Source organism: Falco naumanni, chromosome 1, assembly GCF_017639655.2.
Source record: "Falco naumanni isolate bFalNau1 chromosome 1, bFalNau1.pat, whole genome shotgun sequence".
NCBI classification, from domain to species: domain Eukaryota; kingdom Metazoa; phylum Chordata; class Aves; order Falconiformes; family Falconidae; genus Falco; species Falco naumanni.
The window spans coordinates 98,751,635-98,767,376 of NC_054054.1; the positions used below are offsets into that span (position 1 = coordinate 98,751,635).

Sequence of the window (15,742 nt, forward strand, 5' to 3'; positions counted from 1 at the left end):
AGGTTAAAAAAGCGAAGGTATAGGCAAAGAGTCTGTCTCATGCAGGTTTAGCACTTGATTTGGTACGCACCGACACTTGGCAGGGAGAGAGGTCTGTGGTTCTTTTTGGTTTTTTTTCTCTCCTAAGTTGAAAGTTGCATAAAACGTGCTGGTGTTTCTCTAGTATTTTATGTTCTAGTTTTCTTATGAAACTCTTTGTGTTTCTGCTAATTCTAAACTATTTGATTTTTTTTTGGAATTGAGTGCTTGCAAAACCAGGTATGACACCGGTAGAATCCAGTGCACTAGGATGTAGCTGGCGATCGTGGTGTTTGGTCAGTTTACGATTATGTCTTATTTTGTTACTGCTGTATCACCAGCATATGAATAGTAAAATATTTTCTAAAGTACAATGAAATATTTAGAATGTGAACTTAGGTGTAGCTAGAGTGTTTAATCTAGACCATCATGCCAGTTCTCTCCAGTCCAGAGTAAATACGCTGTAACAGTGGGTTAACCAGAATGTGATCATCCAGTAGCGGCTGGCCGTCGTGTTTCCTCATGGACAGCCAGCGCCAGACCTTTTTCCTTGTGGTGACCAGGGCTTTCAGCTCCCAGTGGACCACACAGCTAACTGCATTAAGTGCTTCTTATGGATTTCAATAAATGTGATAGCAAAAGAAAAAAGTGTCAAACAATAGTAACTGAAAAATGTGATGGAGAAGGAAGTTTGTGATGGCGACAGTATAAAGTAAGGGTAAAGAGACATTGGAGACCACATTTAGCGTGGTGGGTTTGGGAAGGAGTTGCCTGTCATGCATTTCAAACTGAACACTGTTAGGAAATAAGCTGAGTGGAAGAGCCAAGACTGATTCTGTGGTCTGATGAGAAGTATTTGAAGATACAGCTTCTTCTTTTTTTCCTTGCTTTACTTGAAGCTTACTGTTTAGAGGAAGTTATCTCTGTCTGCTAGTTGTCAAGAACGGTATGTTAGATATGGTCAGCATTGGTTTTGAGGACAGCCAGCAGCTTGAGTGATGCAAAGTCTGGGAGCAGATGAACAAGACGAGAACTTTAGGTGGCAGCCTGGGTAGCTGAATGCATGCAGAAGTCATGAGTTTTAGTACTAAAATAGATGCCAGTGTTGTATATACGTGACTACTTTTATCCGAGCAGTCGGAAGCCGTACTGGAAATCTTGCAGATCAAATCATTTGTATGATACATCTTTCATCATCCAAGTTGCTGTTATAAAAGCTGAGATTTCAGGGCACTAGAGATGGACTGAGCTGGCAAGTTGCAGTTCTTTGGCACAACACAGTGTGGTTTTGGAGATGGAGAGTGTTTTGAAATGTGAAACCTACCAATTTAAGTAGGAGAGGTACAGTGAAAATATTCCTACTGTCATCGATTCAGAACACAGAGAGGTGTACTTTAATGAAAAGGCTGTGGAAGCCTTAGCTTGAATATTTATACTGTCAAGGTTTTGTACCTCTGAAATTGCATGGCAGGTATTACTGGGATGCTGATTTGGTACAAATTACAAGCATGCCATCTTTGGAGTCAGAATTACTTCCCTTTTTGCTTCATTCTGGCTTTAGGAATTGGCTGCTCTTGTTTCTTTTAACAGTGAGCACAGAACCTGCAACAGTTCTGTTGTAGATTTTTTGTGCAGTTCATGCTAAATGTTCTAGCTGTTGCAATGCTACTTTTATTTTCTTTAGTGCTATCTTGGAGCTGGAACAGATTTTGAAAAGGATTCTTCAGCATTTTCAAGTGACATGAATTGCTGAACTTTCTTAAAACTTTATTTTTTTTATAGTGAAATTTGTTAATTTATTTCCATGTTAAAGCATGTGAGAAATGAGATGAGTTAAAATTGGATCCAGGAATATGAGGGGGCTGAACCTGAGCAGTGTGAAACAGCATGCACCTAAAGATCATAACTTCTCGAACTGAACAGCTGCAGTCACTTCACCAGTCTTTGGCAAAATGTAGGCCTATTATCTAATGCTTGTTTATCTTCTTAAAGCAAGAAAAAAGGATATTTACCAACTTTCATCGCCAGCTGTTCTGTTGGATTGACAAGTGGATTGATCTGACAATGGAAGACATTAGGAGAATGGAGGATGAAACCCAAAAGGAGCTGGAAGCGGTAAGGATGCTTTTTTGAGGCTGAGGTGTGTGTGCTATCTACCCGTAGATTTATCTGTTCGGGAATTGGCGCAAGTTACGTTGTGTCCATTCCCGTTTGTGTGTTTGGGCAAGTGCTGATGAACATGACAGGCCCTTTAGTGGTTCTCCTGTGCAGACCTGTGCACCTCAAGCTTCTGCGTACTGTGTTGTGTCAAGCTGGAAGTGGCTGTAAGGTAAATATTTCTGATGTCACTAAATCCAGAATGTCTGCCCTGACCACCCCTTTACTTATGGTGCCATACCCATTGACAAAGTTCCATTTGGGGCCTTTTTGTCACTTGTCAGTTAGAATTCAGTTGTCATCTTGCTTTTCCATCCGATGTCTTGTTTTGTTTCCTTTCTAATCATCATTAGATCTTTTTACTTTTTCTCTTCAAACGTGTCTTCAAGAAAGCTTCTATGTGTCACTTCAGCTGTTCCACTCATCCCAATCAGCACACCAAAACTGAGAATTGTTCTTGCAAAAAGGAAGTCAGTGATAATGAACAGGCTTGAAATAGTGTCAGTGTTCGTGCTCTAGTGGCTGTGAGGACCAAAAACGTATAGCCTGGTCTGTCTTTGGACTGATGTCTAGAAGGAAACTCATCCATAGGGCACTTTCTCTACTCTTTCCTTTACGAGGCAGAGGAGCATCCCAGGCTAGGCAGGGACCCGCCTTCTGTAGTGCCATTCCAGAGCATGACCTTTCTCATTGTAAGTCCTGCTGGTTTTTTGAGTTTCTGGCAGTCTTTGCCAGTTGCCTTATGCCCCAAACCCATTCAGCTTGTCACTTTCCTTTCATTGTCTTGGTTCATTCAAGACACGATGTGTCTTCAGCTATAACTTGCTTTTTTGCATGGTTTAACTCATTTCAGCTGCCAGACATCTGTAACCAGATTGCCTGGTGCTTTAGACCTGCTGTTGACAGTGGTTCTGAAGCGCATTTTGTGGTTTGTGCCTAGCACATCTTTTAGTATCAAAACTACCTGTAGCTCCTCCATCCCCACTTGTTGTGCTCTCCATGTTTGGGCTTTACAAACTGCGTGGAACCATCTTGCATTGGGTAGAGTTGTTTTCTGGATTTAGAAGACGTGGTTCTTCGTTGTGCTTTGTGTTAATAGGTTGATGTTCTAAGCTGGTAAAACCAAACTTTTCCTTTCAAATAAGCAGAAGGGTTTGTCTGCTTTGGCAGTTCCCAGAATATGCTTTGGAAGAGAATGATACTCACTTGCTCTTGCAAACATTGTGCTCTTTCATTGGCATTTGGATATTTTTGGTTACAGGAAGAGTTATCTGACATGGATTCCTTTAATTCTACTTTATAGCAGAACCTATTCCTAGGTGTCTGTGAAGGAGGAAGAGTAACCGCTTTCCTCTCTCCAACTGATTTTTGCCAGAGGGGTTCTCTTTGGCACACCCATAGTTCTTTATTTGGAATGAAACCGACTTAATCCAATTTCTGTGCCAAGGGATAGTGGCAGTGTGAGGGATGCATACAAGGTGTGTATTGGAGAGAGCAAGCAGCACTTGGCACATCTGTGTGCATGAGAAAATTTCCCTTTTGTGTTTCTGTGCACTGTGGATGTCTATCTTCTTGTAGAGAAAGTTCTGTCTCACATTTTTTGCTGGTAAGTAATCTTTTAGTATTTTTTTTTTTTTCAAAATATTTGCTGCTTTTTAGTTCTTACCTTAAGCCAAACCCAGATCACATGCTTCTGGGTGTCACACTTAGCCTCATTCTTAAATATCAACCATGTTTGTTTACTGTTTTCTTGTTTTGCAAAGCAATGCAAATATTTTATTTCAAATAACTTGTTGTGTAAGACATTACCATCAGGAACTTAAGTGTATTACTTGTTGAAAAAGTCAGCTTTTTGCAAGAGAAATGTATTGGTGAGTTATACTAACACAGCTTTTCTATGTGCACTGTGAAATGTGAGAGGAGTGGGGACATACTGTTAAAATTTTGAGGTTTTTCTCAACTGTTACAATAGTTATCTACAAACACCTGTAAATGATGCAATTTCAAGGTTTTTGTGGTAAAGTGCATTATTGGAGAATAACCTAAAGGCAAAAATGTCACTGCCAAATACAATACAAATGCCAATTTTATCCCAAATAATTTGTGTTTGTTTCAGATTTAACTACTTCATCTGTTGTGCTAAACAGTAACTTCCACTAAATCCCGAATGTACCACAAAACCTTATTTTTTTCATCATTTTTTGTTAATGGCCAGGACCTCTGGGAAGTGAGGACACTTAGTGATAAGGTGCTTAATATGACAAGAGTATCTTCCTGCTTCCATCCCTGTAGAGTAGTTGGCTTTTTTGACAGTATTGCACTATGCAGTTCTGTGATGCTTAAAAAACCAACACACCTGCAGGAAGCAAACCTGATAATATGGGCAGCATTACACTTTCTTACACACGATGCTTTCTGTTCCTGTTTGCTTTCTCATTAACACCCTTTCTTCTTCCTGGTTTGAGCTAATCTTTCGCTTTGGCTTCTGTGCACATTTCAGTTCTTTTGTTGGTCCTGTTCTTCATATTAAGTTGACTTTTTTTTTTTTTTTTTGATGGTCGGGATATCTGCTTTTGTTACTTCTTTTGTTGCTTTCTGAATAGTCATCAGTGTTCTTCCAGACTTTCTCTAGCCCAGCCCATCCTTTTCTCACTGATTTTCTTTATCTTTTACTTCGTGGTTTATGTGTCTGACTCCTGGAGATGAGGAGCACCTGTGCTTCATTAAATACACATCAGCTAATCAGTACATAGTAGAAAAGCATCTGACCCTGCCAGAGCACTGTGACCGACCTACTGCATGTCTTTGTGAGGGTAGAAACACCACATTGGGTATTTCAAGCAGGGAGGCTCCATGCTGAAGCATCATGGGCTGTTAAAAAATTTAAAAAGTGTCATTTACAGCTGCTATACAGTTCCCAGTGTTCCTTCCCAAAAAGAAACACTGTGTCCCCCATCTCCAGACAAACCCTCAGCTGTAGCTTGAGGCTGGTTCTTGTCCTGGCCAGGGAAAGGCGGTCCTGGTCATGTAGGTTATTACTTCTCTCTTACTAACCAACAGCTTGATAGGTTCTTTATGTGGTAGCTCACAGTTTTATTTTACGTTTAGATGCGTAAGAAGGGTTCCGTTCGAGGCACTTTGGCTGCTGACGTCTAGAGGAGTTCTCTGTAGGTTCTGAGGCAAATCAAGCTGTGTAAGTCAACTGCTGGATGGAAAAGGAGAAAAGTGATTAATGTTCTGATGGATGGGAGTTGCTGGCAGAAATCACCTGAATGGACATTATCCAGATAACACTTCTGGGCCTTACCTCCCTCCTGTTTGATAACCTTGTGGTGATCAACATGTGGAGATGACCCTTGGTGTCCAGGGTGCACAAGAGAACCTCCTGTGCTGGGGGCGCTCGCTGCGGTGGCCGGACGCCTGCGGTGTTGGCCACCTCCCCTGGTCCTGCCTGCTTACCCAGCGCAGAAGCCCGCTGTGCGTGACCTGTTGGTGTCACTGCTGGCACTGAGCTCTGAAGCCCACAGGTAGTCTTCTGGGCACAGATCAGAGAAGTCGGCGAGCATCATTCTGCTGCACACCCGGCAGCAAAGTGATACGTGGATTTGGTCCATGTAATTTAGGACTGTCGTCGTCAAAGCCTGTTAAGTCCCTGAAATTCAGTTCCACCCAGATATTTATAAATTGTTACTAAATTGTGTTAAAACTGTTACTGCAGGAAACGGGTTGTCCCTGCGTTGCCAGCTTTTGAGTGCTCGTGTCCAGTACTTCGCTGGGGGTGTTTCCCGCCGTGACTGTTTTAATGCTGCAGATGGGGTCCCCAGCCAAAGCGTTTTTAAAATCCTGCTGATTAGCGTGGGGCTCCTCGAGGACTGGAGCTGCTGTCCGCCACTGAGCACAGCACCCAAATTAAGATTCCCTAACGAGTCTTGCATTGCTTTGGTGTGATTTGCTCAGTCCTGGTGATGTTTTGACTGCTCTGCCCTACTTTTCTTGGAGAATAATAAAACTGCCTGTTTGGAATTTGCCGTTTGAGGAAACTATTAATGCTTAATTATGTATTTTCTCTCTCCACAGTTACGTAATCAAGGCCAAGTCAGAGGAACAAGTGCTGCCAATGATGAATGATGATGGATTTAACCGTCACATGCAGTGTTGATATACAAATGTGTGTGTGGATGCATGATTATTTGTATATAATTATATATACGCACATGCATACTGAAGGGGGTTGTTACAGTGTCTCCAGGGTACTATACCTGTCCTCAGCAAAGATTCAAAGGAAACTGCTTTCATTATGTATACCCGAAGCAAATAAAAATCAACTGAGTAATGTCATTTAAAGGATGAATTATGCTAACTGGTATGTTTCATGAATGTCAATACTGGACCAATTTATTCCCTACTTGTGTTTTTTTCCTGTCTTGAGTCACTCTGCTATAACTTGCCCCATATCTCATTGTAAAGAAACAGATTCAAATAAGTTAATTTCAGTTTTGTGTCTTCCCTATGTGGTTATTTTTGGAATAGGAACAATGAATGTATTTATAGCTATTTATTTCTGGGTTGTCATTATCCTATAGTCAAATCAGAAAAAAAAAATTTCTATTAGTGGAAATTGGAAGACTTTTACTGTTGAGTAAGTTTAACCCAAACTTTACCCATTCACTGATTTAAAAGAAAAAAAAATCGTGTTTTATTGGACTTTTGTACATTGAATTGCTAATGTTTTTTCTTCATTAAAATTGGCAAGATTAAGGAAAAATGGCTTGTGATTTATAAAATAAATGCAACTTGAAATTTTCCAGAAGCTGGCTTTTTTAGACAAAGATACTGGCAATACTTGTAGACTATTTCAAGTGTATCTGTGGACGTGGAGGGCGATGGTAGCCCTTCCCTCAAGTGATGCTTCCTGTTAATGAAATCGCTGTTCTCCAGAGTTTCACTTTGGAAGCTATGCAAATGGTCTTGATTTCACACACATTACGCAATGGGATATAATTGTGATTTTAGCTCTTTTCATGTTGAAAATACACTTTAAAAGAGATGTATACTTTCAGATATGATGAAAGTTTAAATTGTAGCATCTGACATATTTCTCTGATATTTGTTAGGAGTAGACACGTAAAAGAAAAGATGGTATAATAAAGACCTCCTGTAGATAATTCTCAAATAGGGGAAATGTCTTCAGCATTTTTTAAGGAACTATTCAGAGCATATCATAGATGTATATTATCAAAATGCTTGCTAGATCAGAAACAATTATTTTAAAAACACTAGTTAGATAAAGTTATATTAATGCCTGGTTTCCTCCCAGCATCCCCAGAAGCCTCGGTGGGGTGAACCTTGCTTAAGCTTCCATCTTCATCATGTCACATACCTCCAAGTACTTTGACATCATTTTGGACCTACTTTGCTTACAAGAGGAGTGATCTGATTTTCATTACAGTCAGTGACAAAATCTTCCTAAACTTCCAGGGTGGGCCAGGTCTGCTGTGCAACTCGCCCTGCCTGCACGCCTGTCTGCTGTGAGTGCCAGGCACTGATGTGTCTGCCAGCATGCGGGCATCTGTCCCTCTCTGGTGTAATTGCACCCTCCCACCCTCTGTGTTGCGAAATTAATTATTTTTTTTTCCTTTCTGGATTGGTAGTTAAATGGTTTTGTCCTCTGTACCATCAGGAGGTTGGTTTTGTAAATGTACATAGAGAGATGCGCACGCATACATGCACACGTACCATTTGACAAGTGTGAGCAGCCAGGAGGGCTGTTGCACACCTGGAACCCAAGGGCTCGGTTCTCTCTTCAGCGCTGGAATGCGAATCCCGCTGCCGTTGATGTGAGTCATAACGCAAACTGAGGGAAAGGGACCCTACAACTTTCATGTTTTTGGACTAGTGAAAACTTGAGAGAATCTTGTAGTGAATGTAAAATGTTTAGTTTACTTTGGCAGTCTCTGGTGTGACCTACAGTAAAACAGTCAATGAAATTTAATTAAATAAATTTGATCATAAAATGCTCTGTCTCTTGTCTTAGGTATTAGTATTTGCAGTTCGCTAATGAGCTGGCATTTAGTTTTATTGAGCTGTGTGAGAAGGTTGGAAGTCCTCTAAGGATGCGCTCTGGCGGCCGTGAGCTCAAACCTGGCGGGGGGAGGGAAGGGCTGCTTGTGATTTTTCTTTTGTTTCAGGACTCCAAGCTGAGCAACGCATATTTAGCTGGAACCGTGCCACTATCTAGAAGAGGATGAGATCCTTTTGCTTTTGTTGTGTATCATGACTGCCTACCTTAACGTGCCGGGCTGACGATTATGCAGACACTTGGTGTTTGATGCTCTCAGTCTGCAGCAGCTCTCTGCCTGTGGCCGTCTTCGTCTGTTACAGCTGCTGCTGATTCTGCATCTTGTCCCTGCGCTGAGAGGATGGTCCTGCTGTGCGGAGAGGACAGGATGGAGGCGCGGAGCTCACCTTGCCCGGTGCGGAGGCGGCTGTCCGAGCACAGTTTCCTCCAGAGCGAACAGCCGCTCTGGCATAACCTGAGGGAGCAGCCCATAAATTTGTGTGTCTCTTGGCAAGGATGGCTGAGAAACCTTTCAGGCTGGGGTAAGATCATGTGAGTATGGAATATGTATGTATGGCGTGCGGGGGAACGGCTGCGCAATTCCAGGCGGCACGTTCAGTCTGGTGTCGGTGATGCGCAAGGCTTCAGAACAGACTTTTGGAGAAATAATTAGAAATGGATTAAGTAATATAAAATTAACATAGGCAGCTGCCTCATCGGGTGGCACCGGGTGGCTGTTGGGTACCAGAGTGCTTGCGGTAGTCCCAGGCAGGAGGTGAAGCTGCTCAGTGCGCCCGAGCTGGAGTCTGGATGGGAGAAAGGGTTGCGGGCGGTGGGTGCTGATGCGGGGGTCCCTGCCCAGCTGATCCCATTCTCTGCCCTGTCGGCTCCCACCGGCAGGCTGCCCTTGCTTCGCAGGCTGGTGGCTCCCAGGCCAGCACGGGGAGGGCAGCAGGGCGGCTGGGTGGGGAAGGGGCTGCTGGGGGGGGTGGGGGTTGGGGTTGGGGTTGCTGCCCAGCAGCGCTGGCCTTCCCCAGCTGCATTGCTGGTGGGATGCATCTCCAATGGGCTACGTCTCCCGGTAAGGCCTCAAGATGAGGAGCAGGAGCTCGCTAATGCTGATTAAAACCATCGTCCCAGGGGATGAGAAAATGAGAAATAGATCGCGCGCTGCTGGTCTGCTGAAGGTGCTGGATTTCAGAGAGCATCTGTGATTTTTAAAAGCTTTTTTGAAAAGACATAGTCATTGTTGGGTAGCGCGAGGTCCTCTCGCTCCCTGATCAGGCCCCAGAAAGTGCTGCGAGAGCTGCAGGGTGGAACAGGAGGAGCCTTTGTGTTTGGTACGTACAGGACTGAAGCTTGCCTCGGTGTCCTGTTGGAAGCTGGCTCTGGCCTCCCCTCCCTGGCTTCAGTCTTCTTGTAACGGAGCATCCCAGGAACGACCTAGTCTTTTTGTCAAGTATTTTAAAATAACATAACTGCTGTAGTGAGGAAGAAACGATCAGAATTGTGGCAGGAAAAAAGCAGTCTGTGCAATCATGGAACTGATAAATTACAGAAAGGCTTAAGAGCAGCGGCTGGTGATTGCAAGGCACTTTGCAGTTTTTACAACAGCTTTACTTTTTACTTTACAACAGTAACTTTTCCTCTCGGGTCCCAGCTTTCAGCCTTTTTTGATGAAAGTTTGAGTTAAACCGGCATCGGCATTGCTGCTCGGCATTGCCTGCAACAAGGCTTTACTCCTGTCTTCTTTCCCCCTCTTCTCAGCACTCGTTGCACATGAGCTCTTGCTGTCGAGGTTGCTGGCACTGGGTTTGCTGCCTGTCCCTGCTGAGCAGCAGCGCTGGGGGTTTGCCCCCCTGACCGCAGAGGCTGCTGCTTGGCTGCAGAACGGCCGAGGGATGCGGAGCATGGTGGGGGCAGCCGGAGCAGGAGCTGCTGTCGCCCCTGAGCTCTGGGACATACGATGGGTGCATGTTACGGGATGCTGGGAGTGATGCATTAGTCCAGGGAGGTATCGCAGAGGCACAGCATCTCTCTGCAGCCGTGGGTGAAGGGGGCAGAGGGTCTTGCCCTGATGCTCGGTGTGGGGAGCGGGCTGGCTGGCAGCTGCGGCAAGAAAACGGTTCAGAATTGACTGTTGGTTTTCTGCTTTCAGCAGTGAGTGTGTCAGCAGGAAGGATGCTTGTTCTACCTGAACAGAAGTCAAAGGGCTGGATGTCAGATAGGAAGGAGGATGCAGGTGCCTCCATCCCCGGTCTGGCGCTGGCAACCTGCAGCCAGCAGCAGGTAAAGCTCCTTGCCGGTGGCACTGGGGCAGGAGCGGGTGCACGGAGACCCCCTCCATCTGGGTGCCTGGGCAATTCACAGCTGCCGCTCGGTGTCGGGGGAGCAGGGACGTGTAAAGTTGGGGTGTTTGGTCCCGCGGGGGCAGCAGGAGGCCTGGCTGGGGAGAGCCCTGCGTGCTCTGGGCTTGGTGACACCCCAACCCCTGCCTTCAGGGACCTGGGGTTTGGGCAGGCACATGGTGATGGGCAGCGCTGTTCACACGGGGTTTTTTCTTGGTGGAAGGCTCAGAGCAAGGAAGCGCCCCTTCTTCGGGGAGTTTCTGAATACGTGACACAAAGCCTGAACGTGACACAAGCTGAGCAGTGCTTGGTGGCTCCGACGGCGTTTGGCTCTGCGTGCAGCCTGCTCAGGGTGAGCGGGGCGAGTTTCCCACAAACGTGTTTCCAGGCCGGTCTCCGCACCGATGCTGCCGTGTGAGATGGGTTCTCCAAAGGGTTGCTTGGCACGGCGGAGCCCTCGTGGCTCTGTTAACTGCCCTCCCACATGGGCACGGCTCCACTCTCTGAGGGCAGATTTCTGCCTGCTAAGGTTCCGTAATCGCCTGCTATAAATTGAAACTTGTATGGCTCCTTTTGGTAAATGCAAAATGGAATTATTTTATTTTTACTACACAGCTTGTTTAGCTTCCAGATGGCAAACCAACATGAAGTAATGGAAGTGCAACATAGTTTTGTTATAATGGATATGTAAACGTGATATTTATTCACTGCAATAGACTGCTGTGAACCATATTCCAGCAGTAACCTTTTAAATCCATCACTTGGCTGCACATAAGTGTGGTCTAAAAGGGACTTCTAAGGGATTTGTTTTTTTCTGGAGGATTTTTTTTTAATCATTGAAAAGAAAGGGGAGTGTTTTCCATCTTTTGCCTTAATGTGTGGACTGGGAAACGTCAGGAAAAAAAAATCTGCTGAGATTTGTGTTTTGGGATTTTGGGTGTGTTGGGTTTTCCAGCCTAATGCCTTTGTAAGTGCTCTCTGAGCAGTCTGAAAACGTCTCCAGTAAGACAACTTACTATGAATTTCCCCAAACTCAGTTGATTCAGCTGTATTTAGGAGCTCCATCATCTACTTGGCGGTGCTCTGGCTCCTCTGGGGTGAGCACAGTCAACCTTCCCACCGCTTGGGGATTTCTGACTCTGGCATCACCCGTATTGATGGGTCCATCACCACCAAATCTGCATTTCCAGAGGTGAGCATCTGTACTTAAAGCATAATTATTCCTCCTCTTCACTCTTTGGAGCAACTATTCCACCATTTTTGTGAACAAGCGGGGCAGGCTGCACCGCCTGTTTCCCCTTTGGGTGAAGGTGCCGAGGGCACCGAGATGATCTCCCGGCAGGACCGGTGGGGCTTAGTGCCAGGTCACTTGGTTACTTGTTGTTTCTCCCCCTGTTTTTAGCTTCTTTAAAAGAAAAAAAAAGCCGAGCCCCTCTGAACATTACTTCGGTGGTGTCACTCCTCGGTGTACACAAGTGCTGTGACGGGAGCGGTGACACTGTCTGCTGGGCCCTTGCGGAACCGCCACCCGCACGCTGCCTGTGCCTGCAGCACCGGCCTTGGCCCTCTGGCATCACCGTGAAAAACTGGCATGGGATGGGCAGGGATGCGGGCGTGAAGCGCCAAGCTGAGAAAGTCTAAGCAAGAAAGAACCCCCCCCAGCATTTAATTAAACTTGAGGAGAAAATGGCTCCAAATGAGCCGCTGCCCATGTGTGGTGGGTCCCGGGGGAGCTTCCCCCTCCCCGTATCTCCCACCTCATTCCCTGCCCTCCCGGGGTCCGTCTGCACGGGACGGTTGATCCCACAGTCACGGGGCAGCGCAGGCATTTGAGCGGGGCTGCCTGCGTGTGCCCGAGGAACGGAGGGACTGCGCTTCCACCGAGACAGCGTGCCCACTCACCGCCCGACCTGCCTCGGGCGCCCAGGTGTGAGCCAAGCCCACGGCACCGACACCAGCACCGGGGCCTGCTGGGGGCCGTCGCGGCTGAACCCAGCAGGTTCATTGGCGTCAGACGGGGAGAGCAGCCACGGCGAAGGTTCCTGCTGTCCTGGGGCTCCAGAGGGACAAGGGACCGTGAGCAGCCGCCGGCACTTCCCTGCCCGTCAGTCTCCCTTAAAAAATGTATTTCATAAAGCTTTTTCCCCAGGCGCTGGAAATTTGTGTTTCAGAGGAAAACTCAGAAATTTTCCAGTACGAGGCAAGGCTCCTGGCCTCCTCACCTCTGGAGGATGCAGCCTCCTGCAAAGTTTTTGTTTTGATGTAGCAAAACCCCTGTGAGCTGAGGATAGGTATTAGAGCCCTTTTGTCTGTCAGGTCACCAGTTTGTGTCGCGAGGACCTTTTCCCAGTCTCCTGAACCAGCGACAGAGTCTTGGAGCAACTGTAAATGCTTTTTAAACTGTCCTTAACCTCTGTGCTGATTTGGGCTACAAGGAAGAAAATGGAAACATGCTAAAAGAACTACATATAACTCAACAAGGTGCCTATCGATAGAAGTTCAACACCTTTGTTTCCCTTAGGACACCAGACCACATGGAAGTGTACAAATAAATGCCTCTGAGAGATGCACAATAGGGAAGGGGGATGGGAGGAGGTTTCCACATGTGGGCATGTGCCAGAGTGGGAGCATGGGCACAGGGAACGCTGGAATTGCAAGGGCCTGACCTTACAGTTTGCTGCGATGGCACAAATCTCTTTGACGATTTATTGAGGATTATTTAACCACCTGCTGAAAAGCAGTTGTTCTGGCTGGACTCTCACTGACCATGTGAAACAGTAAGAGGGGGAGAAAAATGGCTGTGAAGGATTTGTGTTGTATTTCCACAGCGCTTCTAAAAAGTGAAATGGATTCAGTTCCTGCTGTGCTTAGGCTACCCCTCCACAGGGAAAAATCCTGCTCCGGAACAGTTTTGCAAGACTGAAAGCCCAAATCCTGCTCCTGTCCCCCTCACTGGGACTGGACCAGCTTTCCGCAGAGGTGCGTGTGGTTCCCACCGGTACTGGCGAGCACAGTGCTGAGAGCACTCGCGTCCGCACCAGCAGCTCCAGGAGCGAGCGGTTGGCTCTGGGCTGTGGGGTCCAGCCCAGCCAGTGCCACAGGCTCAGTGGTTGCCATCAGCAGCTGGGCTGAGATCATGAAAAATGCGTCTGGGTCTGGTAAGCCAGAGGGATGAACGTCAGGGCAGGTGACGGGCTGTTGGCAAGCCAAGGTGAAGGCTCCTGCATGGCCAGCCCTGTTCCTGCCTTGGGGCTGCTCCTGCAGCATCGGATGGTATCAGTCTAAAATGTTACCCTGCCGCGTGCAGCTTCTGCTTTCTGTGCTCTTGGTGGGTCTGTAGTTGTAACACCTCAGCGCGCTGCTATTATCTGCCAACATCCACCGGCAAAAGCGGAGGATGAATGCTGCTCCTGTCACCCCACACCTTCATGTTTGCAGCACCTGAGCTTGTGACCGGCAGCAGGCTGGCACCGGCGCACGCCTCAGGATGGTCACGGAGTGTTGCATGGGCAGATAATCCTGTGTCAGGTGTGGTGGGGCTGTACAAGCGCTTCCACCTCTTTGCTTTGCCCCCCTTGAACCCTGGAGCAGCGTTGCCTTAAGGCCTGACTCCTGCTCTGGTCTGAAGCGCGCCTGACAGATGGATTTTAACATCGTGACCCCTCCTCAAAGAGCTGGACTAAGTGTGTGCTTCGCTTGAAATGTTGAAATAGTATGTTTATGCTTGTCAGGAAGAATAAAATAGCTTTGTAACTTAGCAGAAGCTTGCACCGTGTTTCCCTCAGCGCTTAGCTCTGCAGGCGCTGGCAGCAGCACAGCAGCTCCGTGTTAAAGGAGGATGTCGCTCGGGGTTAATCAAGGCAGGGCGCTGGGTGCTGGCTAAAGCCTGAGGTCTGCAGGGACCCAGAACGGAGCTGGCACAGCGGGGAGGTCCCTGGTGGTTTGTGCCTTGGGGGGCTGCAGCCCCAGAGGCACTGGACTGTGCGGGGCACATTGGCAGGAGGGTGGGCTCCTGCAGAACGAGCTGCTGCTGGGGCTCCGTGGGAATAGTGCCTTGTTTGTGTTGGGAAGCGGAGAGAGAGCTCCGTCGTCTGCCAGAGCAGCGGGCATGGCGGGCTGAGGGCACGCACGTGGCACGTCACGGTCAGCAGTGCCCGAAGGATGCAGGTGCGACCCAAACCAGTCTTCAGCGACACTGACCACCACGTGGTGCCTTTAGGTGCTGTCATCCTCACCTGAGAGCTGTGATTTTAGGAGAAAGGCTGGTGCTGGCTGGTGTGCTGGGGTGAGGTTTGAGCACCGGGTGGGTGTGCGGTGGCCGTGGCTGCCAGTCAGGCTCCGTCCCGCTATGAACAGCCGGAACGGCCCATCAGCAGGTGCCAGATTCCTCCGGTCTCAGTTCCTTTTGTTCGCCATTGCTGTTTTCAGCTGATCATCAACTGATTTCAGCGTCTTCCTTCTGTGTCGGCCTGCTCAATGAATGAGCAGCACCAAGACACCCCCAGCCCTTTCCCACTGCAGGGACCTGTATTTCTTGCAGACACCTCTGCTTCCCCAAGACCTCAGTGCACACTTGGGCATCTCGCTCCTCTCTCTGCTTCCCTTCTAACCAAACCCTAGAAATACCACTTCGTGTGTCGTGGCCAGCAGAGGTGCAGAGGGCTCTGCAGAGCCCCTGGGTGGGCAGGGACGCACAGCACAGACCCTGCAGGTTTGCAGAAAGCTGGAAATATTGCATGTGGCTGGAGCCCTTGTCCCCAGGGCCATCCTGGGGGTGGCTGCTGCAGCTCTGCCCTACCTGCAGGTAGATGCAGGCATGTGTGGGTGCTGGTGCCAGCCCTGTGAGGCTTTCTGCCCCTGCACATCCTGCTCTCAGGTGCTCTCGTCATATTTTTGGCTGAGAGGAAGAACTTGTGGCTGATCTGTGGTTAGAGCAGTTGACGTTTCTGTGTATCGCTAAATCATAATTGCTGGGTTGGAAATGATAGAACATTAAAAATTAAAGGCCCATGTGGGTTACGCTGGGGGACAGCATGTCCCCACATGTGGCTGGTGTTCACCCCTGCAGAGGCATGGGAGGGTTTGGAGCCGGTTGATACCTGGAAAAGCCTGGTGATGTTAAAACTGTGTTTTGTTACATTGTGTATTGGTGGATAAGGTC

General features: G+C 47.5%; 1 protein-coding gene across 2 annotated transcripts in view; it reads left to right on the forward strand.

Moving 5' to 3' along the window:
* The window catches only part of PITPNB (phosphatidylinositol transfer protein beta), a 35,849-nt gene extending 27,660 nt beyond the window's left edge, over nt 1–8,189 (forward strand). The window contains exons 10-12 of one of the 2 annotated variants that reach the window (XM_040611664.1): nt 2,011–2,133; nt 5,284–5,368; nt 6,253–6,292. In XM_040611664.1, coding sequence (XP_040467598.1) covers nt 2,011–2,133; nt 5,284–5,331 — 171 coding nt within the window. In that variant the 3' untranslated portion in view covers nt 5,332–5,368; nt 6,253–6,292. Of the gene's footprint in view, nt 1–2,010; nt 2,134–5,283; nt 5,369–6,252 lie in introns of both variants that reach the window. The other variant, XM_040611655.1, reaches the window with a different exon arrangement.
* The last annotated feature ends 7,553 nt before the right edge of the window (nt 8,190–15,742 follow it).